At 41.6% G+C, this 24,359-nt stretch overlaps 1 protein-coding gene across 4 annotated transcripts; it reads left to right on the top strand.

Moving 5' to 3' along the window:
• Positions 1-349: 349 nt before the first annotated feature.
• On the top strand, positions 350-22,954 carry LOC130165509 (sodium- and chloride-dependent GABA transporter 2-like). Of its 4 annotated transcripts, XM_056370838.1 has the most exons (16): positions 350-617; positions 2,988-3,161; positions 11,163-11,407; positions 11,694-11,828; positions 13,826-13,966; positions 14,067-14,157; positions 14,277-14,409; positions 15,009-15,143; positions 15,720-15,823; positions 16,297-16,421; positions 17,300-17,412; positions 17,530-17,667; positions 17,788-17,890; positions 19,729-19,829; positions 20,186-20,356; positions 20,559-22,954. In XM_056370838.1, exons 3-16 carry the CDS (start codon positions 11,194-11,196, stop codon positions 20,712-20,714), a joined length of 1,860 nt encoding a protein of 619 aa, XP_056226813.1. In that variant the 5' UTR covers positions 350-617; positions 2,988-3,161; positions 11,163-11,193; the 3' UTR covers positions 20,715-22,954. The 4 variants fall into 4 exon arrangements, with proteins under 4 accessions (XP_056226813.1, XP_056226815.1, XP_056226814.1 ...); XM_056370840.1 differs by lacking the exon at positions 2,988-3,161; XM_056370839.1 differs by lacking the exons at positions 350-617; positions 2,988-3,161 and adding an exon at positions 10,052-10,158.
• The last annotated feature ends 1,405 nt before the right edge of the window (positions 22,955-24,359 follow it).

Raw genomic sequence — 24,359 nt, 5'->3', positions numbered from 1 at the left:
GATGTTGCAACACTGGGAAATAAAAGTTGAAGTAGAATCACATTATTGGCTGACAGTAAAAGTTTGGGATGTTCTGTGTTTGTCAGTTTACTGTGGTATTTTTATTAATCTATGACACTTAGAGCTGTGCAGTCTGTTGCTGCAAGTTTATATTTATAATTCATATGTACAGTATGATCAGTTCTAGCAGATTCATTTCATACCATTTTTTAACAAAAGCCATCCCATTGACATTATGGAGGCATAACGACAGTGTTGTCAGCTTCTCCTCCTTTATATGACGCACCTGTGATGGCATCAGTACTGTCAGTGCACATTACTACATCTGTCATTCAGGAAGAGACTGTTGAAGAGCGGTTCTGTAAGCCCCAAAGGTGAGGGAGGGACTTATTTTTGCTTTGTGTGAGAGTCTATGTCCATTCATTCATTAACACTCACAGTTCAGCTTTGAACCGTAAACCCACCCCCAGAAAAAAAAATCCAGCTCACCTGGATATCCAAAGCTTATCAACTCCTCCCACCTGAACCGTCTATATTTTTTTATTGGTCTTTGAGAAAACAGTCTGCACTGACTCATTTCATTCAGAGGACTACAGAGAGAACATCACTTACTGCTGGTAGGTGCACAATATCTATATAAGTGTGCAAGTGTGTATGTGAGTGTGTTTTCTGTTTTTATCGGTTTTATTCAGATGTTTTCAGTGTGACAGGAATATGATAAATTTCAACAAGTTCAACAAGTAAATGAGATGTGTTGACACAATATCTGGAGTCTTTGTTTGCAATGTAATATAATGTAATATAATTTATTTAATCCAAACACTGATACAGGTAAAGTGAGGTAAAGTTAGTTTGTCTTGCTGTGCGAAGTTTGACATACAACAGCGCAAACTGGAAACTGCAGAAAGCTGAGTCATTCATGTAAAGCAGGCTTGTTTTCCTGTGTGTGTGGCTTTTCTGTCCCACTGCTGTATCCTATTTTTGTGGTTGTATCACTTCCGTGATCTCCCAACTTACAACCCCACACCTGCATGACACAGCAAAATGTCACTTAAATCAGATTGTCTGCAACAGCTATGTGATACAGTTATGGAAAAATAAAAGCTTGAAAAAAGTCCTCTGAAGGTCCAAGTTTGACTCTCAGGGGTAATTAAAGCACTGGTTGAACACCCCCATCAGTCCAGAATTTATGTTAGATATTATTTATTTGGCTCTGTTTTTCCAAGTCTGAATCTTTAACCATGTACTGTCGGTACTGGCTTAATAAATTAACAAATATTAAACTGCAGTTCAGTCAGAGAGTGCTTTGACCAATCATGCAGCAGTGATAAACACACATGGGTCGATTTCAACAGTCAGACATGCGCTTCGTGTAATTTAAAACAGATCAAATTCAATGGTGGTTTTAGGTTTTAGGTAGTTTTTTGTTTGTTTCTGACTGCTAGTGGTCGTACTAGCAACATGGCGCTAGTGTCACGATCACCCTTGCTACTGTCCAAAGGAAGAAACAACCGTGAGAATCCCAGTTTGCACTAGATCCCTGGCTGTATTAATAAGTTATCTACCAGCGGAAAGCTACTGGTAGGTACTGTGGAAACAAAACCCCTATCCTCTTTCTGTTTCGGTTGCACAGTGGCAGGTGCACTATTGTTTGCTAATGCTGGCATATGTTTGGTAGATACTTCCCAATATCAGACATTTCATAGTGATGCTTTTATCAACAGTCCAGTGTTGATTTGTAGTGCAGCGGTGATTTGTTAATATTACAGGCTCAATAACTTATTTATGCCCAGACAAGGGAGAAGTAACATAACCAATGTACTTTCATGATTCCTGTCGATCATCAACCTACAATGTCTGTAGAATCAGTAAATAATTTATTTAAAAAACACTTTAAAGAAGGCTGTTGTGTCTGGTGGTCTATGGGAGGAGCCACTGTCTGTCCCCTGAATGTGAGCATAGTATTGGCTATGACCTGAAGCAGACTGGGTCTCGAAATAAACCTTTGTTTAAGAGAAAAAAGTAAATTTCATGACCGAGTTCTGTTTTAAAAACTCAGCAGTTTTATTGCTTCTATTAATGTTGAAAATGTTGCCCTACACTCAGATCATCTGCGGGTCATCCAGTTCAGTCTCAGCCACACATTAGACAGAGTTAAACATGAAACCCATATTACACAAAACAAACCAACAGACAGTTACTAAATGTTCAATGTTGTAAATCTAGTAACCAGTGAACACTGCTCACAGCTACGAGCCATTGTTGTTGCGCAGTTTTGCCAACAGTATGGTTGCTACACTATATATACAGTATATATAGATATATACATGTGCATACAGTAAGTCATTTATTCACCCACTTCACCTCTCTGTGCTACTATAGTGTGATGTCATTTGTGTTACAGCACAAGTGTTTTATTTGTGGTCCCTATTTAGCTGCATGGACTTTGTAAAGCCTGCCAAAGTTGACCACGGATGTTTCCAACCCTTTCTTGTGATCCGACCACACTGCTGAGGCAGCTACTTGGATTTGGCAAATGCAGTTTTCTGTCATCACCATGTGGTAGGAGTTTGGCCTGTTTTGATAGGTTGTTGGCAGGAGAATTAAACAGAATAACTGAAACCAGTAACGAGGGCCCAGTTTTCCCCCAACAGCACTGAACAGTCGCCAAGGTCTGTGTAGTTCCTCTGCATGTCAATGAGACAGAGACAAACCTGATGCTGCAGTATCTTTATGAATCATGTCTTTGTACAAATCAGCTAAGTTAGCTGCAGTGGGCTTGGTAAGCTAAAGAGTTGTGCAACAGAATAAATTGTTTTGTCTTTCCATTATGGAAACAGTACGTGGTCACGTCATTGGAGATGTATTAAAGATGCTATCTGGCTAGCTCGTCATGGTGCTCTGTTATTGAGTATCCTGGCCTGCACTGATTCATATCCTAGCAATAATATGATGAATTATCTGCCTAATGATCATACTTGTTCTAGTGTCTTTTCAGTATCTGTGGAGAATAACAGATGAACAAATCTTCTTTGCCAACAAGGAGCTGCATCTTATACAGGGCTGTAGCCAGGGCATTAGGAAGGTCAAGAGTCCAGAGTCCCCCCGAGTCCCCCAGTGCAGTCCCACCCAAGCCCAGTTTTTTCACCAGCCCCCAAAAGGTCTGTAAAAAAGATTCATAATACAGCCCATGATTTACAGTACAGTGTAATTTTATTGTATGAATCAGGTACTGATAAAATACTTCACAGTTCCTACTGGTACATAAATGAAATTCTATCACATATGGAGTGCAGCAATTTACTCATAGGTGACTTGACCAGTTTGCCTCCCAGCTCATGTTGTTTGAGTTGACTACAGTGTAGTTTCTGTTCCTTATAACAATGGATGAAGGACGTTAAGGCGGTAAGGTTGGATTTCCCCAACAGAAAATCTGGTTTCCATTTGACAAAACTTTTATGGAGAAGAATCCTGACTGGCTTTTACAGTATGTCCAGTCACAGTGTAGCAACAATAAAAATAAACATTATACACATTTATTTTAATTTTTGTTTTTGACCTTATAATTTTGACAATAATAAATGTCAGAATCAGAGTTTAGACTGGAAACTCCTAACATTCTCTCATACAGTAAAGAAGACATGACCTTGGTGTCTTCACTGATAACTACGGCTGTGATTTTTCATCCCTCACCTCACTTGGTGTTCAGTTTATCGCATCAAATTGTTCCAACATACCAACACAACATGGTAGTTCTTTCCGAATGTTCATGTCTGAACACTGTGCCATGTTTTCCAGTAAACCTGCCGGTCAGAGAGTCAAGGGGCCCCTCGACAAATCCCCAGTGGAGCAGTGTGGCCCTCAGCGCCCCTTGACCAATGTACTTAACCTCAATTACGTCTCTCTGCATCCAAGCGTATGCAGTGGCCATCTATGGAATGCAAAACCTTGCCAGTCAGAGCTGCCAAGTCAGCAAAGAACGCAGTCATAAAATAATCAAATCAGGTTATAATGGAAGCGATGGCCTGTGATGATATAATTACATTGCAGGTACCCCACGACTTTGTCATGTGCACAACAATGGAGATATGTGGGTACCAGTCACTGATGATTAATCAAATTATTATTTTTGTGGGCTTAAAATAGCTGCTTCCATCCAGTGAATTCATTAACTTGCCTTCAAAGTTGGACTCCTGCAGAGTTTCCTTCATGTCTTTAATTCTCCACGGGGATGAAAAACAGGAGTCTTTCTATTTGCTGTCAGTGGTGGCGGAAAGGGGGCTTATTATTTCATGTTCTGAAATAATCCAGCACCACATTCCTGCCTGGGGCAACCTCAACCCAGAGTGTGAAGGTCTGGGAACCTCAACCAGATTAGATGTTTAAATCACTGTACAGCTGAGTAGCTGGCTGGAGGCTTGGCTCCCACACTCACTCAAAATGTATCTGATCACCACATGAGTCTGTACAGCACTGGAAAGTTTCACTGTATCAAACACTATACTTGTATCTTATATAATATCTCGTAAGATATAATGTGCAATCGGTTTAGCTTCCGCGTTGTGCAATGGGTTTAGCTACCGTGTTGTCACACTGGTAAACCAAGATGTTAAGATTGTTTGTTTTAAACATAGAGACCACTGTTCTTACTGCTTGTGGATTGATGCTAAATGTAAAGTGACCCCACTTATAAAAGACCCATGATGTGATCTTTTAGCCCCTGGCTTCAGGCTCAGTGAGCTGCAGGAATCTGGGTTTGTTTAGCTTGCCTTGATTCGCCCGAGAGCCTGGTTCATCACAAGCAAAGGCTGGATGGGAGAGGGAGACGCAGGGTTGTACTCACTTTTCTGTAAAATGATCCGGACGAACAGGGTCTTAATTAATCCACCTCATTAAGGTGCTACATTGGAGGCTTAGTGAGAATCCACATCCACACAAACAGAGGTAAGTTCAGCATGAGGACAGGCCGAGTGAGGCTTTCTTTAGAATCACATCCTCTAAAAAGGGAAATCTATTTGTATAATTTTATCTGTGTAACTATATGTGATTATAATAACTTGGTGCATTGTTTCCTAGAAACAAGTGGGGCTCATTCCAGGAAGCCACGTCTTCAAATCTTACTAGTCTCAATTCAAACAGAAACATCTGCAGTTTCAGAAAACATTGACCTCTCATGAATTCAGGCTTATTTGGTTTATGCAGGCAAGACAAGCTCTTAAAAACATTTGTAGGTTCCTTAAACATAAATTGAATATACTGTGATTACTGTGCTTACAGAAGGTTGGTTACTTGATTATGATAATGCAACCACCAAAATCTGGATCCATGGGGTGGATTAAAAGTGCAGGATTCAGCATGCAAGCAGGAGCTGGATTCTTGGTGTATTTTGTTTGTTTTAGTTTTAGAGGTTTGTTTAAGCTTGATATGATGCTCTGTTCAGTATTTTGATGCCCTCCTTTGTTCCAGTGATAGGTTGGAGGATGTGTTGGCTAAATCATTAAACAAACAGCTTAGCATTTGGGAAATATTTGATTGGAAGATTGGTGCCACTTTCACACACATGCTAACTATGCAGCTAGAGCCAGAAGACTGTTAGCTTTACATAAAGACTGCAAGCAGAGGTTAATACCTTGCTTTGTTTGAGATCCCTGGTCTTCACCACAAACTATCCCAGACAGAGATGCAAAGCAACCATAAAAAGACACAAAATGATTCTAAACGCCCACAAAGACATGCAAAAAAGCAATAAAGAGACAAAACATCTGCTAAGAAATGCCAAACAACCAGGAAGAGTCACAAAACAACTGGAACGAGTTCCTAAACTGACACAAAAAAACAAAATAACTGTAAAGAAGCACAAAATGACCACACAGCTTGTGGTCATTTGGTTTCTCATTCAATGTGTGTCTTGTTGCCATGTAGGACAGTGAGGGGGCCTTTTGCATGTCTGTGCCCAGGGGCACGTTCGGCCACAGTCCATCCATGGTTAGCATGCATTTCCACAGACAGAGAGAGGAAATTAACTGTACACAGTCACAGTGTTCAATAACTACTTATGCTACTTGACTGTAGGAGGATTGAAATCATTTATTGTTGTAGAGAGCAAATACCTCAGAGAAGATATGAGATGAGTGTAATAGGGGCATCTTTCCATTCGTCACAGCTCAGATTGTTGACTGCTGTAAGCCCTGTAAAGACAGCATAGGTTGCGCTTTGTTTGCATTTAAACATGGCAAAAAAATACCTGTAGACAGACACTTAGACCTCTGTTTGTCAAAGTCTAGTGTTTCATAATGTAGAGGAAGGGATTTGGATATTTTGAGGCCACAAATCTCTGACAGCAGCACTAACCCCTCACGGGACTACCCAGTGTGGTTAAGAGACTTTTGTAGGGAATTGCCCCTCAAAACATTCCCATAAAATGTCCAGGAAAAATTATCAGCACCAAATATCTCACCTACCACAAGTCTCAGGGGAGCCCTGTGCAGTGTGGACATAAGGCCAGAGGTTACATTTAAATGACTCCTCTTTTACAAGGTATGTTTTTCACACAGGTTGAAGAGGAAGGGGGTTAAGCCACAGGAATGTTTACCAATTTAGGACATGGAAAGCAGAGTATAGGAAAGAGGTAAGGAGTTGGAGGTCTGATGGTGACCACATCAGGGCCTCCTCTTTCAAAGGGTTCAAACAAGGCAAGAAGAACATGTTGATTTCTTATGGTGTTTGACCTGAATATCGAGGCAGCAGATTAACATGTCTGGACTGAGTGCACAAAAAAAATTTGAATCGTCCTCCAAATACTGAATAACATTCACCTTTCTGGTCTGATAGTTGGCAGACTGTAATCAAATAGAAGGTCTTATGTTGTCAAACATTCACACTGCCAAAATGGGGCATAAAAAAGAATTCTATTAACACATAATCATATTTCACTCAGGTCAAGTCATTAAATCTCTTGTTAAGTTTTGGTTCAGCTTTTCATTAATTAGTTGAATATAAACAGAAATCAAAGGAGAGGAGCTTTTAGAGCAGCTCTTCTGGAGTGTGCCTGTATTTCTCCAAACCACACTAATCCTGCATAAGTAGCGTGCTTGTCCAGCCCTGTCACTTTAGACATGTGGCTGGCACCCAGGTTGGCTTACCATGAAGAAGCAGGCAAGTGTTAGGTATCCGTTCTGCTGGCCTAACATCAGGAGCCATCCCTGTTAGATGGCACAGTGATCCTGAGACCTTCTGCTTGACAGATGATCTTTTTAACCAATCCCAAAATTTGCAGACATCAGTTGCACACACTAGCAAAGATAGGGGGCTGAAATTTAAACTCAGTACCCAGGATTTGTTTAGCATGATGCAATTAAACTGCACAAGGTTACCATCAACTCAGCTGGTGTATAAAGCCTAATGTCAACAGGCTACAACAGGGGAAAGATTTAATTCTGGTGAGTGCAGCTTTCTCTCATATCTAACACCTGACTCAAATTTCTGCATTTGGTTGATTTTTTTGTGAATAATGAAGCCCTTGTTTATGCTGCATGTGTCTAATATTAGCACCTATTTTTCTGTGTGCTGTGGTTGCACATTTGCATGCGATCTACTCTCTTCCTGTTTATAGGAAGAAATCAGCAGATGCAATCAAAGCTGAATTCAGGTTCCTATTAAAAGTTTTGAAAACTTTGCAGTTATACAACAGGATAGGCACAGGCTAGGAGAATTTCACAGTGCCTACCACTGTATATCAGTGACCCACTGCCCTGGATGCCAGACACCAATAAAAGCAGCCATAAAGCATGCAGAGATTGTGTGCAGCTATGCCTGGTCTGAGTTACACGCCGTGGCACCACATTTACAGGGGCTGCAGGTTTGTCAGGGCAGAACAATGGCGACTGTATTGAAGGACCCTTAATGTTTGGGGGTTTTATTTGGCCCCTGGGAAGCAAAGTAGAGTCTGCAGTCCGAGAGGAGATCTGCAGGCTGTGTGTGTATACATGTGTGTAAATTGTACAAGTGTAATTGAGGAATTAGTGCATTGTATATGATTGCAAGACTTTTTACCATTTCCTGACTCTTGACCCCTGACTTCTTGATTTTCTTGGGGCATTTCCTCTCATGAGGCAGAGTGAAGTGAATTGTGACATAAACACATATAGGTCCTTAATTTCAGACTTAGGCTGTTGATAGAAATATAAAAATAGTGCTTTTTCATAACTCAGTTACTCTTTTCTTAGTGTGATGGGTGTGTATTGCGTGTATTGTGCTAACAAGGTATGATTGTGACATTTGCAGTTGCAGAATTTACACCAATTCTATTACAGGTTTAAACATTAAAACTAATTTAAAACTGCAATGTACAGCAGTCGATATCCAATGTTGTAGCTGTGTTTATTAACTGCTAATTGTTTATCATATGTTTTGTGGTGCTTTGTTGATTTGTGTAATCACTGCCTTTGCTAATGTGATGTGATTGTGATCTATTTAACACAATGTTAACAATGTTATCTAAACTTTTTTCAGCAACATAACCAAGACCACAGTCTGGCAGAAATGTCATTGGTTCCAGTGCTACTCAGATGTATTTACTTGGAGCTGAGCATCCTGCTGGTCTGAACATGCTGTATCAAACTGTCTCTGACTCATTACAAGCAACTTTTTCTCAGAAAGTCTGTCAGCAGAAACGGAACTTGAACAGAAACTCTCTTGAACTTAATCTGACTCAAATAGGAAAGAGAAAAAAAACAGGTAGCGTAGGTTTCACTGAACCTGAATATTGAAAAAAAATAGTAATGCAGCAGATGAGTTAATAAAGATGGCAAATACAGATGGTGAGAGTGGAGATTCTTGGTGATTGTTTTTTTTTGTGGGTGGGTAAATTAAATGTTCATCCTTCAAACTTGAAACCATGCATAGTAGTAATGAGGAGAGATGTGGTAATTGGATAACAATATATTACAGGCTGAAACGCAGGAATGCATGTGTGCATATATCTGCAGGTCAGAGTACAATGTCCTCCCTTTTTGTATGTGATTTACACACCAAGTAATGTAACCTAATATGTCTAAGCATTAGAATACAATTTTGTGAATGAAGTCCCTGGAGCAGAGTGTTTCTTTACTGTGGCTATAAATGCTCAGCTGAATGAACACAGGCAATGACACAGCCCATTAAATGCGCTGCGAGCTGCGTGAGGTGGCCTAAATGGTTAAGACGCCAAGACCATTTACAGGACAGAGTCCACAATGGAGCTAAAGGCTGGTGCTCTCAAGTTTAAGCAATTATGTATATGGATAATAGGAAAACATAACAAAAGTGGTTTTGTATTTGGTTTAACAGTGAGATGTACTTGTGGATATATATATCACACTGATAATCATAATGGATTAATTGGTTTGTTATTTCTGTCATAACACAATATGTACTTGCAAAAATATACATTGGACAAAATAATCCAAAACAGAATACAAATTCAGTAGAGAACGGGGAAAGTAGCCTATTATATATGCAAAAATAACTTAAAAGTAGTAAATCTTGAAGGATGACTGGTTAGTGTCTGCTAATCTTGACTGGAATTTTATTTTTATAATTTGTATTATTTTTCATTGCAAATTAGTCAAGGCTATAAATGTATGTAAGGCATTGGATAATTCAGTTAATTTTCATGCATCTGTCCATGTGAAAGAAGAGGTGTGTCCTTAAGATGATGGCATCCCAATTTAAGTAGGGGCCAGAGTGGCAGCAGGTTAAAAATTGAAAGGAAGCAGGATCATGCATCCTAGATGCTGAAATCATGGCAAAGTTAATGTTATATTTTATCCTATCAGTAGTAGCTATGCAAAACCACTTATGAATAATGTTGATCCAGTCCATAGATAATATATACTGTTAATAGCCTATTGGAGTATTTCAAAATAACACAAATACAGCAATTCCCTTTTTTGTTGTTTTGTAACATTAACTAACACTGCAATGCCCATAATGCCTTGTGCTTCATTTTGTTCATTCCTGCTACAAAAACCATGCGCCAAGCTAGTCCCAAATATAGTTCCTCTATGGGCGCACTAGCCGGCAGCCCCCTCATACACGGCTGCTCTTAGCCGGAACAAACCATTCGACCACCCGGAGACGGGGGTGGTCGCCGTGTAGACAACTCCAGGAAACGCAGAGGTAGGCTGAGTAATGTCGAATTCTCTGCAATTTTTCATTTCATATCGCGTACCGAGCGAGGATTAATCCACAGTCTCGGCGAAAATTATTGTAGGTATCAATTTTAAAGCATCGTGAGACCTCCCCACGCCTCTGCTGTCAAATTCGGCGCTGATAGCGTACAGTTATCCTGGAAGCGTTTCATGTGTAGCATAATATGTAGAGATAACCAAACCTACGAGTAAAACCCGTGTTGCTACAATGTTGCTATCCCCTTGTTTATTTTAGTTTCATTAGCGCACCAGTGACAGTGAAAGGTGGTTTATTAAAGGCTTCTTACATCAGTAGTATGTGGTCACATGGCACAGCAGCAGGGGACAATGTGGAGGGAGAGTGGGACTCAAGTTTCTCAAGGTTATGTAAGATTATGTATCAGTTAGAAAAGACAAATCACACCCAAGCATGAGTGTTCTCCTATGCCTGAAAGAAATCCCCCCCCAATAAACAGCATAAAATGACCATAATAAAAGTGTGGAAAGATTGTAAACTCACCTAGTTGAATTACAATACACAGAGTTCCCTATGTAAACATTGTAGAAATATGATGGAGACTTGGACATAAGAGACAAAAGTATGCTGTTAGTTAAACAGATCTTAAGCCTTGCACTTTGTTACGAAACAAAAAGTCCTCAGCCAGATGCACAAGTCGAAATTTGGCCGAATTTAGGCCTTGAGTATGCTGCAGAGTACAGATAACGAACACACACCCACAAAAGTTCGTCCTTGAGACACACATCACAGATAAGTGAGGTAGCAAGACCAACTGTCAGAAAAGACACCCGCATTCTGGTATTTCAATCCCAGCTGCGAAGATGTGAGTGAACCTTGCTTTGTGCTCTACTTTTTTGACGTTTGTCCTCCTCTAACTGGTTCAGCATCCATGGCTTTTTACACCGTTGTATCACTCTGTTTAGTTTCTCTTTTCCCATCTTTCCTCTTAATCCGTTGTGTTTATCCTTCCTCAGGGGTGTATGTGTGTCTCTTCCTGAACCCGTGATGGCGGACCAAGTACCTCAACAGCAGGGGGACCCTCTGCTCAGCAAGTTCTACCAGGGGAGCCTCCCTAATGGGAAAGAAGCCACCAAAGATAGCCTGCATGCCAGAGGCCAGTGGGCTAGTAAGGCTGAGTTCCTCCTGGCTGTGGCGGGGCAGATCATAGGCCTGGGCAACGTCTGGAGGTTCCCTTACCTCTGCTACAAGAACGGAGGAGGTAAAGCATGTGGGAGCAGGGGAGAGGGGAAGAATGGAGACAGTTAATGAAAAATTGTCTTACCCCCCTCTCTTGGCTTCCTGTCTGTCATCCACCTTTATCTTTGCCTCCTTTTTCTCACCTCTATTTATTTTTATACATATACATTTAGGTGCTAATTTGGGATTATTACTTGGTTATCGAGTTCATATTACAATGGACACTGGGGTAAATGCCTTTTTTAGGTTTAGAGTGTAATCTGTGAAGATTCTCACAAGCATAGCGACTGATGTGTATGTGTTTCCAGGTGTGTTCTTTGTACCTTACCTGTTGTTCCTGGTGCTGTGCGGCGTTCCCCTGTTCCTCCTGGAGACCTCGCTGGGACAGTACACCAGCCTGGGAGGTGTCAGCGCCTGGAGGTCTATCTGTCCTTTATTTGGAGGTAAACTTATCTAATTGTCACATGTGTAACAGAATCATAATATGCGGCTGCAACTAATGATAATCATATTATTGATTAATGTGCCGATTAATTTCTCAAATAATTGGGGAGTGATGATAATAATGTAGATGTGGGGTGAAGGTGGGGTGTATGAAAAGATCTACCACCAACCCATGACACTGCTCCTTTGTAGATGCTTCAGAGTACAACATTGTATCTTAATGTCTGACTTGAAGAGAAAAGAGAGGGATTGTCACATAAAATATTTTCAAAAATTGACAGAAAGTTGACATATAACGAGATACCAGAATGAATAACAAGGACACAGGACAAAACAAGGTGATTATCATACGCAAGTTATATATTTACAAAAACACATAATAACACATTGGTTATGGAAAAATTAAACATACATAGAGACAGCTGCAGTGTGATTATTTATGGCTTTTTAAGTCTAAAACTGACTTTCTCTCTCTTCTACTTTCTCCTTTACTTCCCTTTGTCTTTCTTCCTAATCTTCCTCTGTACTGGCGCAAGTATTCAAAGCATTCCTGTGTCCACATCAATACAAAACCCATATAAACAGTGTGTCCGCAATCAGAAAATTTGGCACTCCCTGCTAGCTGCATGTCATATTGAATCTCAGCTTGTGTATTAAAGCAACTTTGCAGTGCAGAAGGCAACACGCTCTCCGCCTGCCAATAAAAACACACACTTGAGGTTGTATGTCTTTCATGCTATCCTGCCAGCCAAACAAACGGTCACGGTTAAGCATTAACTTAACACACAATTACACCAGCAGGACAGAGCCTGCCCTCATCAATGTGCTGTTTTTTCTAACCCTAACTCTAAGAGGAATAAAACACTGTGTGTAAGTTATTTAAGTTGGATAATCCAAACTTGTCAGGACTGGAAAACAGGTTCAGACAATGAAACAAATAGACCTGAGCAGATTCCACGTGTTAACAGTTTTGTTTCGGATATCCCGCTGGAACGCCCATACGTTCCCGTTGAGGACTTTGATCTCTCAATCTGCTTGGCTGTTTTATTTATAGATGCAAATAGATGTGAATGCAAACAGCAGCAGTCAGTGTCCACGCTGCCTTGTGGCTGAGCAACACACATAATAGATACTGTGAATCTTTGACTGACTGAACTGTGACTGCTTGATCTTTAAGAAGGAGTAACTTAGTTATGTGGCTACAGAAGCCAAGCCATAAAAACAGACATTATATATTTTTTTTCAAGGGATGTGACATGACCACATTTATCTTCTAGGGGGGCAGGACATGTTTCCCAACTTCACCTTTACTTACACATATGCAACTTACAAGCACAAAATTGAAAAAGGAGTTTTCCTTCATATCACATGATCTATGACACAGCAAAATCTACGTACTTACAAAGATCATGTGTGAACTGCTGCAAAATGGACCTTGTGGTGAAGATTGTTGGGGCTTCGGGGCAGTGCTTTGTCTGGCAGCCTAGGCTGCAGAATAGTTTCAGTGTTTGCTCAAGGACACTTCAGCAGGGTGGAGTGTTGAAGTTTCATTTACTTCACCCACCCTGCAGTGTGACCAGCGACCTTCTATGAACACATGCTTCTAGTATGAAGTCGACCATGTCAGATACTCAGACAATGAAATGCTTCTGTGGGAATTCCTCACTGGTCTGTGTATTTGATGATCTATCATCAGATAAAGGCCTGAATTTCATTAGAAGATGCTACAAACAGCTATTTGTCTACGCAAACAGCCTACACTCTCTAACCCACTCAAGGCCTCATAAGACCATCATTCATTCCTGATGAAGATGTACTGGATGTGGGCTGCAAGTTGAGTGTCTCAGTAAATGGATGCTTTCATATGCAACTCGAGAGACTTGGAACAGACGATGGATATTTGTGCATGAATGCTTTGAAGATTTAACATAACAATAAGAGCTGCTTGTTTAAAGCCTGACACCCAGTCTCTGCCTGTCCTCTCACGTTTCTGCAGGGCTTGGTTATGCCAGCCAGGTGATGATCCTGCATGGCTGCGTGTACTACATCGTCATCCTGGCCTGGGCTCTCTTCTACCTCTCCTACAGCTTCCAGGCAGAGCTGCCCTGGTCGCACTGTAACAACACGTGGAACACAGGTCAGTAAAGACAGGAAATTAGTCGTGTCTGTCGATGCAATTTTGGCCTGCTGTGTAAAACTTTTAAGGGTTAACTCGGATCTATTGTGTGTGTCTGCAGAGGCATGTGTATTATTTGACCACCACAACCAGACAGCTAATATGAGCAGCCTGCCGGGGAACGCATCTTCCTCCGTCATGGAGTTTTGGGAGTGAGTGCCTTGGTTTCTCATTGGTCATTTTTCAGGATATTTATCATGCAGTTCAGAATACCACCTGATGTAAGGCATTAACAGCAGTGCGTGTGTGCGTATGTGTGTGTGTCTTGTAGACGAGAGGTGCTCCGCCTCTCCAACAATTTGGACGAGCTGGGCCCAATCAACTGGAAGCTGGCTCTGTGTCTGGCCATCGTCTGGCTCGTTTGCTACTTCTGTGTCTGGAAGGGAGTCAAGTCCACCGGAAAGGTGAGCAGAAAAACATCATGCAAGCATCACGCAGCATGATGCCTTCACTGACCTCCCCTTCCCGAAACAAATGAATCCTTTCCAGCCTTCGGAGCAAAAGACCCTCCTTATAACTCCAGAACTTGCCTGAGAATCTTGATGTTTTTAAGTTTCCTTTAGTATCAAAGTAATTCAGTGATGTGCATCTGTACATCTATGGGTACATTACAAACAGCAACTGCTAATAGCTGAATAGCTTGACAAAATGTTTACCCTAAGGTCCTTTCATTTAAAATAAGCCAGGCCATATCCTGGTGAAGTGACTTAGGTCGATCTTGTGTTTTTTTGAAACAACAAAATCCTGAGGGATGGCAGGGCTAGAGACAGAACATAAATCTTCTTCTTTCATATGGCCAGCAAATGAAATAAGGGGCTGGGCACTGGATTAATTTTGTTGTGTCACCACCACTGTCTGTCAACAGGTTTAAGACTCCAACTTTCCAGGGTTCCCTCTTTTACTATTTAATCCCTGTTTGAGGACATCACAGACATGTCCTTCCTGTTTTCTCTGTCTCTGTTCCGTCCTCACCACATCCCAGCATGCTGTGTGTACATTCTAGGTGGTGTACCTGACAGCCACCTTCCCATATGTCATGCTGTTTGTGCTGCTGGTGCGCGGTGCCACCCTGCCTGGAGCGACCCAGGGAATCATCTACTACCTCAAACCCAACCACACTCGCCTGGCAGACCCACAGGTACAAACACACACACTCACACTTCAGATGACTATGCAGTCATTCTTTAAGGCGATATAGCAGCTCCGAAAAGTGATACAGAACTGGAGGTGGTTGTTCTCAACAACTATTTAGCACAAGAAGAAAACAGTTTTATTAGGAGCAATAAACTAGGCCAGTAGTCAAAAGGTCAGTATTAACTGACTGGATTTTATTAGACACACATTGTCCTTTCATTGTAGATAATATGTAACATCAGTGTCGTTGCCTTGTGCGCATGTCTTTTTCAAATTGTGTAAATATAAATGGACAGTTGTTAAACTCTTAGATACTGAGTCTAACCACCGCTGTCACTATACAGCCTGCTGGGATGTTGGAGGGTTGATTTATATATTCTGGCTTTTACAAAACTTTAGTGCACATTATTTTTAAAGATTTGTCCATAAGTTTACATGTTATCACCAAACACGTTGTTCCTTTACAGAAAAGCCACTTTTTGGATCTTGAAAACACATTCACTGAAATGCTGCCTCTCATCTCTCCTTTCATTTTCTCCTCCTTCCCTCCCTCTCTCTCTCTCTCTCTCTCTGTGTGAAGGTATGGATGGATGCAGGTACCCAGATATTTTTCTCTTATGGAATCTGTTTGGGAAGTCTGACAGCTCTGGGCAGTTACAACAAATACAACAACGATTGCTATAAGTGAGACCCCTACCTACACTAACGCACAACTACAGCACACACCACACAACCACAGCAAACTCCTGAGGCTCCACTTCAGACAAACCGTGTTCACTTGAAATGTAAGATGTGAGTTCCCGCTGGTCAGATGGCTTCCAGAAGGAATGGCTGGAATGGACAGAGAAAACACACTGATACAGCCACACCTTAAAGAAAAGCCCTCGTTACCATGTTTCCCACAGTCTAGGACTCTAGCACACACACACACACACACACACACACACACACACACACACACACACAAAGCCAAGCACTTCACTCTTGGCTTGTATTTACAGTAACAAGCCACAGCTCCACAACACAAGGCCAGAGACCAAGGATCAAGACCTCACTGTGTGTCCTGCTTTGTGTTCTGTTTTAGTTCATTTCTCAAGTTCAAGTTCTGTCCTGCCATAAAGTCAAAGTCTGCCATATGTGTCTGTGTGTCCTTCCAGGGACTCTTTCCTGCTCTGCCTCCTGAACAGCACCACCAGTTTCCTGGCTGGTTTTGCCATCTTCTCGGTGCTGGGCTTCATGGCTGAGGAGCAGGGCGTGGACATATCCACTGTGGCCCAGTCAGGTGAAACAGGGTTTTGAGATGGAAGTGAGGAGATGTTTGGTGAAAATCTTTTAGCAGCGCCAATAGAGCTTTCCTCCCTAAACACTGCTACAAACGAACAAGACACAACCAACAGTGTCCACATCCCCCAAGCTTAGCACCGCTTCGTTTGAGGGGACAGGCAAATGAATTTCACTGTGCATCGTGATGTTCTATATTTGTGTTTTTGTGATCTAATCCCATGAACAGACCAAAACCAAGAGAGTGAATTGATTTTTACTGAAAAGTCTGTGTAGTCAGCTCCTGCAATAGCCTATGCTCCTGTGCCACAGAGCCCCATTATTGTCCAAAAACTACTAATCTGTATTAATCCGCTTCTGAAAATAGTCCCGAACGAATGCACAATTTACTCCTGTTTGAGTAACGTTTGCTAAAAACTACAGTGCCCGGCTGTTATAGGAAATTACCCAGCCTTTTTAAATAGAGATATCACATATAATTAAATATGTGTCACCCATTCATTCCTATGTGAACTTGTGTTCACATAGGAATGAATGGGCACCCACAGACAGGGGAGGGAAGTTGGAAAGTCTTAAGAGACAGACAAAGGCATCTGTGGTTTTGGTCTCAACCTTTAAAATAACTGATTTTAAATAAAATGACAAAACACCACAATTATGACCTACTTGAGCTGAAAATCTATGTTTTATACATATATATATATATATATATATATATATATGTCTGTTATACTTTGTTATGTTTTTTATTCTTATATAATATGATAAGAATTAGAAATAGGATTTGACTGGATAAGCAGAATCAGAATCCATAAAATTAATCCAGTGCCCAGCTGTTTATGTTTGAATTGTTCTTCATGTGATGGTATGTCCTCTCAGGGCCTGGCCTTGCCTTCATCGCCTACCCAAGAGCTGTAGCCATGATGCCCATACCCCAGCTCTGGGCTGTCTGCTTCTTCCTCATGATCATCATGCTGGGGCTGGACACACAGGTAGACGCACACCGACTGACTTTGATGAATTACTTTTGATGGAATTGATGTTTTATGTGTACTATGATATGAAACTGACAGCACACACACTGACCCTGTCTCCCCTCTGTCACTCAGTTTGTGAGTCTGGAGGCCCTGATGACGTCGGTGACTGACCTCTACCCTCACCTGATCAGACGAGGTCACAGACGAGAGCTGCTGCTGCTGTTTGTCTGCGTCGTCTGCTTCCTGATGGGACTGGTCATGGTCACGCCGGTAGGTCACGCTCAGGACGGACGGATGTGTGTGTAGGTGGACATGATCTTCCAGCCTGTTTGGTTTTAATAATGGAGTTTTCTCTGTTTTGTGTGCATGTTTGTCTCCACGGCGATGCAGGGAGGTCTGTATGTGTTCCAGATCTATGATCACTTCTCCTGCAGCGGAGCCAGCCTGCTGCTCCTCTCCATATTCCAGTCTCTGGCCATCGGCTGGGTCTACGGTACGAATCCCAGCTCCTCTCCTCTACTTATCTTTCCTTTTTTGTCTTTCTTTTACTTATTTCCTCCACCTTATTTCTCTCCTCTCCTCTCCTTTAATCTAAGACCAATTTTGCAAGGAGAAAATATCCAACCAACCCAATCCACTACGTGTCTGACTTTAATTACATTCCTTTGGAACTCATTAGTCAGACATTAGGACTCCACAATCTGCCAAATTAGAAAACACCTAAATAAATCTGAATGTTGTCAATCTATATAGAAAATATAAAAAAGAAGAGCGCCAGCACTTTTTTTTTTTATCACTAATGAAAGAAAAATCTGATAAACACACTCAGAGTCATCCAGTCCACTTCCTCCCCTCCTCCTGCATTCCACGTGGAGTCAGTAGACAGTATATTAACATGGCTGCAGCTACCCACTGTTGTAAGGAGACTGGCTCCTAGCCAGGCCCCTGTCTGTCTCCTCCGGGCCCTAAATCAGCCCCTGGGCCCCGTCGCCTCTCAGTCTCAGTCTGGCGGCCCCCAGGAAGCCCCTATCCCAGCCAGACCTGAGGCTCTAAAGCATTTACAAAAAGATTGTCTGTTTAAGTGTGAGATGGGTGGAATGTAACGTGTACGTACATCAGGACAACACATATGAATGCAACTGCGTTTAGACTATCAACTTTGTATATGGCAAAGAATTAAGAGTCATAAAAGCTGTGAGTAGCACCATTGTAGGTGATAACAACTGTCAGAGTAGGTTAACAGAGAGTGTGTGTTAGTGTGTATGTGTGCATATGAATACCGAGGAAGCCTGTTTTTACAGCTCTCCCAGCAGTAGGTGAGTGCAGCGGCAGAGTTGAGGAGAGGGGTTTTAAGTGGACTGGGTAACACAGGGGTCAGGACTCCACTCCACCTTTCTCCCCTTTTTTTTGTAACTGTGGGATTTCACAGTTTTTTTAAGGACTCTAACAAACACTAACACTCTTCTCTCCATGGTTACGCGGTCCTGAAGGAGTTAGAAAATACATAGAAATCATAGAAAATACACGATAACTTGTCGTTTTAAATACTGACAGACGATATTTTTATGTATATACTGTATAATGATAAAAGTAGAATGCCACAGATTATTTTATAGTTAATTTTCCCTTTGACATTCGGGAGTTGAACTACATCTTTTCCTATGGTCTGTTACCACAACTGCTGCTGTTTCTAGCAGCAGTAGCAGCTCTACTACCCATGGCAGCGATGGCATGGCATTTCAAGTATTAGATCTGGTGACATGGAAACATCACTAATATGGATTCCAGTAGGTTAAGCAGTCAGACAGTCAGGCCATAAATAACTAATATGTTCTACCGTCTTATCATAACTACTCCCTGGGAAGTGAAAGCAAATGTTGATGTTATTATTATTCCAAAAACTGTTTAATAGATGTAAAGTAGATGTTTATTTGATATTTACAAAAGGAATTTGTGCTTTCACTTCCAATCTGCCTATGACTTCTACCACTACTACTACTCTGCTTACATCTAATGTTACTACCATTGTCACTACTTACTTGTACTGTTACCACTTTATAATTAAATCTTATTACCAGTTGTCCCACTGTCACTGTTGTTGCTCATCCTGGTCCTGCTGCTACATAATATAAACATTAAAACAATGTTTTCTTATTCAGGACATTTTTGTAGTATTTTCCTCTGTAGTGGTGAATTCAAAGGCAAAAAAAAACAAAATGAAATTCTCACCTAAGATGGCCATCGCCACCAAAAACAACAAGCCAGTCATAAACCCAACTGTGATGTCAAACCAGACCTCAACCACTCATGCTGCTCTTGTTTTGGCCACAGGAGCCGAGCGCTTCAGTGCCAACATCAGGGATATGACGGGCTACAGTCCCCTGCCTGTCTTCAAGCTGTGCTGGAAATACTTGACCCCAGCTGTGTGCACTGTGAGTGACCCCTCCCCGCTGACCGGCTTTCACACTGTTTAGTGTCCTCTTGCTGTGAAATAGTACATGCATAAACGCATGTTTGGGATTTGGTACAAATTCCTCCTCCTCTCTGTCAATCAGTCAACCTCCGTGTTCATCACGTGTCCATCAATGTGTCTAAATTTGTATGTTGTACCATGTGTGTGTCCTGAAACCAGCGAACTTCTCTGAACACATTGAACACACAGACATCTTTCATATTTTAGCTGTGGAGGTGAACAGGAGGCAAAATATATGTATGTATGTCATGTAATGCATTAAATATGTAATGTCCTGTTTACTGACACAGTCCTCTTTCCGTCTGTCCCCTTCAGGCCACCTTTGTATTCTCCCTGGTTTGTTGGTCTCCGTTGAGCCTGGGGAATGGCCTGGTCGCTCCTGTCTGGGCCACCACGCTGGGCTGGCTCCTTACCTTATCGTCCGTCTCCCTGCTTCCCATCTGGGCCATTTACGCCCTGGTCACCACCCCGGGAACCCTGCCGCAGGTTACACCAGCACTCTCTTCAGTCTGTTTAGTATCATGTGCTGCTGATAGTGTGTTATTAACCTAGAGACGTTTAAAAAAGTTCTCTCAGATAATGAAACAGAAAAAAACTTAAAAACCAGACACAGAAAGAAAGAGTTGTTCAGAGTGATAAGGATGTGAAGATGATAAAATACTTAAGTGTGACCTTTTTGACCCTGCAGCGTTTCCAGCGTCTGTGCAGCCCTGCCAAAAACTGTTCAACAGCCCTCAACCACATCACCACCAACAACGCAGCGCTGCCCTACAGCCCCACCCTGCCTCTCACCGAGAAGCCAAAGGAGCCGATCACTGACATCATCCAGGATCACATGACCTGATGATAGTCTACGATGATGTAACATTTAATGCTGCTCAGCCAATCAGATGTGGCAAAGGGGAGGGTCGAGGTTGGAGGTAATGCTGCAGAGTCCCAAATGAGGGCCTGGAATTCATTTTTAATTATAGACTAAAAAGATCCTTCACTTGTGGCCTTTTTTACCTGAATGTGGAGATGTAACCTCAGCAGCAGCGCTATCCCACACTTCGTTATTTCATTTACATCAGGCCATTACCGTCAATTCATATCAGGTGATCATGTCATATTTACATCCACATTATCTTGAATTAATGACTAATGAAAAAGAAAAGAGTAATAAACTCCACTCCCAAGGGCCACTTATTCACTTATTTTCCATTAATCTGAGTACTTCAAGGACGTCTTTTACATGTAGGCTTAAAAATATTTGAAAGCTCCAGAACAAGCGCATAAGTGGACCTTGAGTGGAGATTGTTTTAGGCATGAATATGTTAATCACTAAAAATGTTAAAGTTAAATGTGTATATTTATCAGTAAAACACTGCCTATGATTAAAATGCTGCGTCTGCCTGCTGGTAAATTTTACGAGGGCCGCCTGAACGCTAGTTATTTTCGCTCTCTGTGGAGTTGGAACGTCCCACTTGGGAAGGAGGTGTAGGCTCAGTCTCCTTCAGAGGGTCCAGTCCTGGATTGGGACACAGCTTGCTTTACCTTTAAGACCTTCCCCACCCTGTTACTACACAACGTTTGCACACAACTGTTACTGGCTACCAGAGTTGGTTATTGTAAAACAGCACACACTCCTTCAACTCAAGAATTTTATCTGCTGCATCTGTTTTATTCATTTGTTTGTGGACCATGTGATCACAGCCCCTTTAGCCATCCAAGGCAGCATCAGTTGTCATTATATAGCCCATAAATCTACTCTCTATGAGAGATCGCTGCTTGTATTAGCATGTGTGCTTAGCTTTGATTCTCTATTTAAAATGTCTTTCTTGTTGTGTTTAGGTGCAGGTATCATCTGCAATGACTCTATGAGTCAGACTTGTTTTATTCAGTGATTTGTCTTTGCCCTCTGTGATCGCTGTGTCATGGAGTTTGAATAGTTCATACAACGCCTTACACTCAGAACTGTGTTAATCCAAGTTGCATTATTCAAATGCCACTTTTTACTGCCAATATATCAAGTGCTCAACTTGATGTCATGGTTAACTCTTTATCACTGAGAGGCAGTAACTGTTTTCATCCATTAGACATACTGTATCTGTCTCTGAAAAAAAGGGCAGGAAAGTTGTTTATACTTATGATAATTGTCTCAAAGGTTTCACATGCAGTTTCTGCAAAAATAAAAGACATTATATCTTTGAACTATAACAAATATAGCACTCATCAAGCTGAGAAACATGCAATCAACGTATCTGAATCAACATATATTAATACAATATTACAAAACTGCTGTTGATACTGCTGCTGTATAGACAAACAATGAATGATTTTTTTATTCTGTGCACCAAATGTTTATCCTAAAAGTACATTTTATTAAGAAACTAACTTTATATTTAAACTGCAAAATAACTCATGCCACTCCAGTATGATTGTCTTTGGAGGTGACTTTACAGTGTCATTTACTGTAACATGCAGGAGAAGTAGACATTAATAAATTACACCTATGCAGTGTAAAGATGTTTATATTTTTCAAAAGAAGATACAGTATGTGAATGTTCATAAAAATGCGTTAAATTCATTATGTTTCTCATATGCATCACTTTCAGTACAGTCACTACAGACTTTTACAATGTCAGAGAAGGAAGACATTTTGAATAATTTAATTTACTTTCTTTTTTTTTATCACTGTGGTGTCTTCGGTGTCTCAGTGGGAAAATCACCATTAGCTCACTGTACTTGCAAGCCGAGGACAGAATGTACTCTTCACTGGGAAAACTTAAGGCTGAGGAACATTTCTTGAGCAAGTGTGTTGTGTTGAATATGTTTGAAGATAAACAAGTTAAAGTTCCTTATGCAAACTTGAATCTGCAGTTTTTTCAGACCTAGATCAGAGTTTTTGATTTTTTTTTTTTTTTTTTTTCAAATGACAAAAAAAAAAACAAAGTGTTATATCCATCTGGTGTCTTTTGAGAGGATTTACTGTGTTATCATCTCTGTTTACAGGTGTATACTTGTGCCTCTTTGTTTTAAAACTGGCTACTTTTGTATGTGTATCATTATTTTCTTTTCTAAATGAACATATGTGTGTTGACTGTGTTCATTTCGTTGAATGTGTGTGTGCAGGTGTGTGTTTGTGTTTGCTACAGCACACCTGTGGTCGAGGCTAGCTGTCACTCGGGAGACGATGCTCTCTCCCTCTGCGCCATGGTAACAGATGCTAAGAACACACCTGGTTTCTACGCAGGGAGGAAGAGAGGAAAAGAAGGAGAGAAAAGAGAGATGCAGGAAAGATGCGCACACACACACTCCATCAGCCGTCACAAGAACAAACATTGTGGTGGCTGTTTCCTTCATCTGAGGCATTTTCAGCGTGATGGGAATTACTGGTTTAACATCCATGAAGGGAGAGAAGGAAAGGATGGAGATAGAGCAAGAGAGGGCGGAGTATGAGTGTGTATGTGTGTGTATGTATGTGTGTGTGTGTGTGTGTGTGTGTGTGTGTGTGTGTGTGTGTTTGTGCAGAGGAGGAGAGGGAGTCATGGAGACTAAAGAGGGAGGGAGAGGAGCAGCGCTGGGGGGAATTCTGACACCACCACTTAGATGGAGGTTATGTAAAAGGCTTGGCTTGTCAATTAACTGTATTGGATTCCCTCCTCCCAGCCGCCGTAGGAAGTGGGCTGGTCCCACACACACGTGGCCTGGCACGCGTGGTTCTCACACACATACACATACACACACACACACACACAATTTGTTTTGGTGACGTGCTATACTGTATGCAGCCTGCTTTGCACATGTGATCCGGGTTACTGTCTAATTGTGTGTGTGTGTGTGTGTGTGTGTGTGTGTGTGTGTGTGTGTGTGTGTGTGTGTATAACGGGGGCGGTTTATGTCCATATGGTTGCTTTGGCATACATCTCACTTTCAGATGATGGGGATTAAAAATGATCCAATGGGCTGAGTGTGTGAGACTCAAAGAGGAGAGAGGAAGAGGGAGGGAGAGGAGGACATTGTAGGGATGAGAGCCAAAGTGTGTGTGTGTGTGTGTGTGTGTGTGTGTGTGTGTGTGTGTGTGTGTGTGTGTGTGTGTGTGTGTGTGTGTTTGTGTGTGTGTGTGGTTTCTGTATGTGTATGGCACTGAAAGATGCTGGGGAAAGTTGCCTAATTTTCGCTCAGGCTCAGTGCCACTAGTTTGCAGCTGCAGCACTTTTCACCACATGCATTAACTATTTTTTGTACACACAAACTCAACACACTTATTTTCTTAGTCTCAATACTTTCAAGGACAAAGTACCAGGACACACAAGCACCGACGCTCCGTCTTGACATCACACTGTCCTGATCAAACATCCTCTCTCACACACAGCTCTGGTTTGCTCTGTCTTTATGGTCTTTTTTACTGCAGGTAATACACTTGACAGTTTGGTGTGAAGGAGAAGCAGCCGGCAGCAGGAGGGGGGTGGTTAGGTGGCGGGGGGGGGGGTTTGGTTGGAGGCAAGAC

This window comes from Seriola aureovittata, chromosome 24 (genome assembly GCF_021018895.1).
Source record: "Seriola aureovittata isolate HTS-2021-v1 ecotype China chromosome 24, ASM2101889v1, whole genome shotgun sequence".
Lineage (NCBI taxonomy): Eukaryota > Metazoa > Chordata > Actinopteri > Carangiformes > Carangidae > Seriola > Seriola aureovittata.
This window is presented reverse-complemented; position numbering and strand designations above follow the sequence as displayed.

Bases quoted from the DNA above. Each gene is read 5' to 3' on its own strand.
- LOC130165509 (XM_056370837.1), top strand. The intron at 15,144-15,719 runs GTACAAACACAC...CTCTGTGTGAAG, and splicing joins CTCGCCTGGCAGACCCACAG to GTATGGATGGATGCAGGTAC. The intron at 15,824-16,296 runs GTGAGACCCCTA...GTGTCCTTCCAG, and splicing joins TACAACAACGATTGCTATAA to GGACTCTTTCCTGCTCTGCC.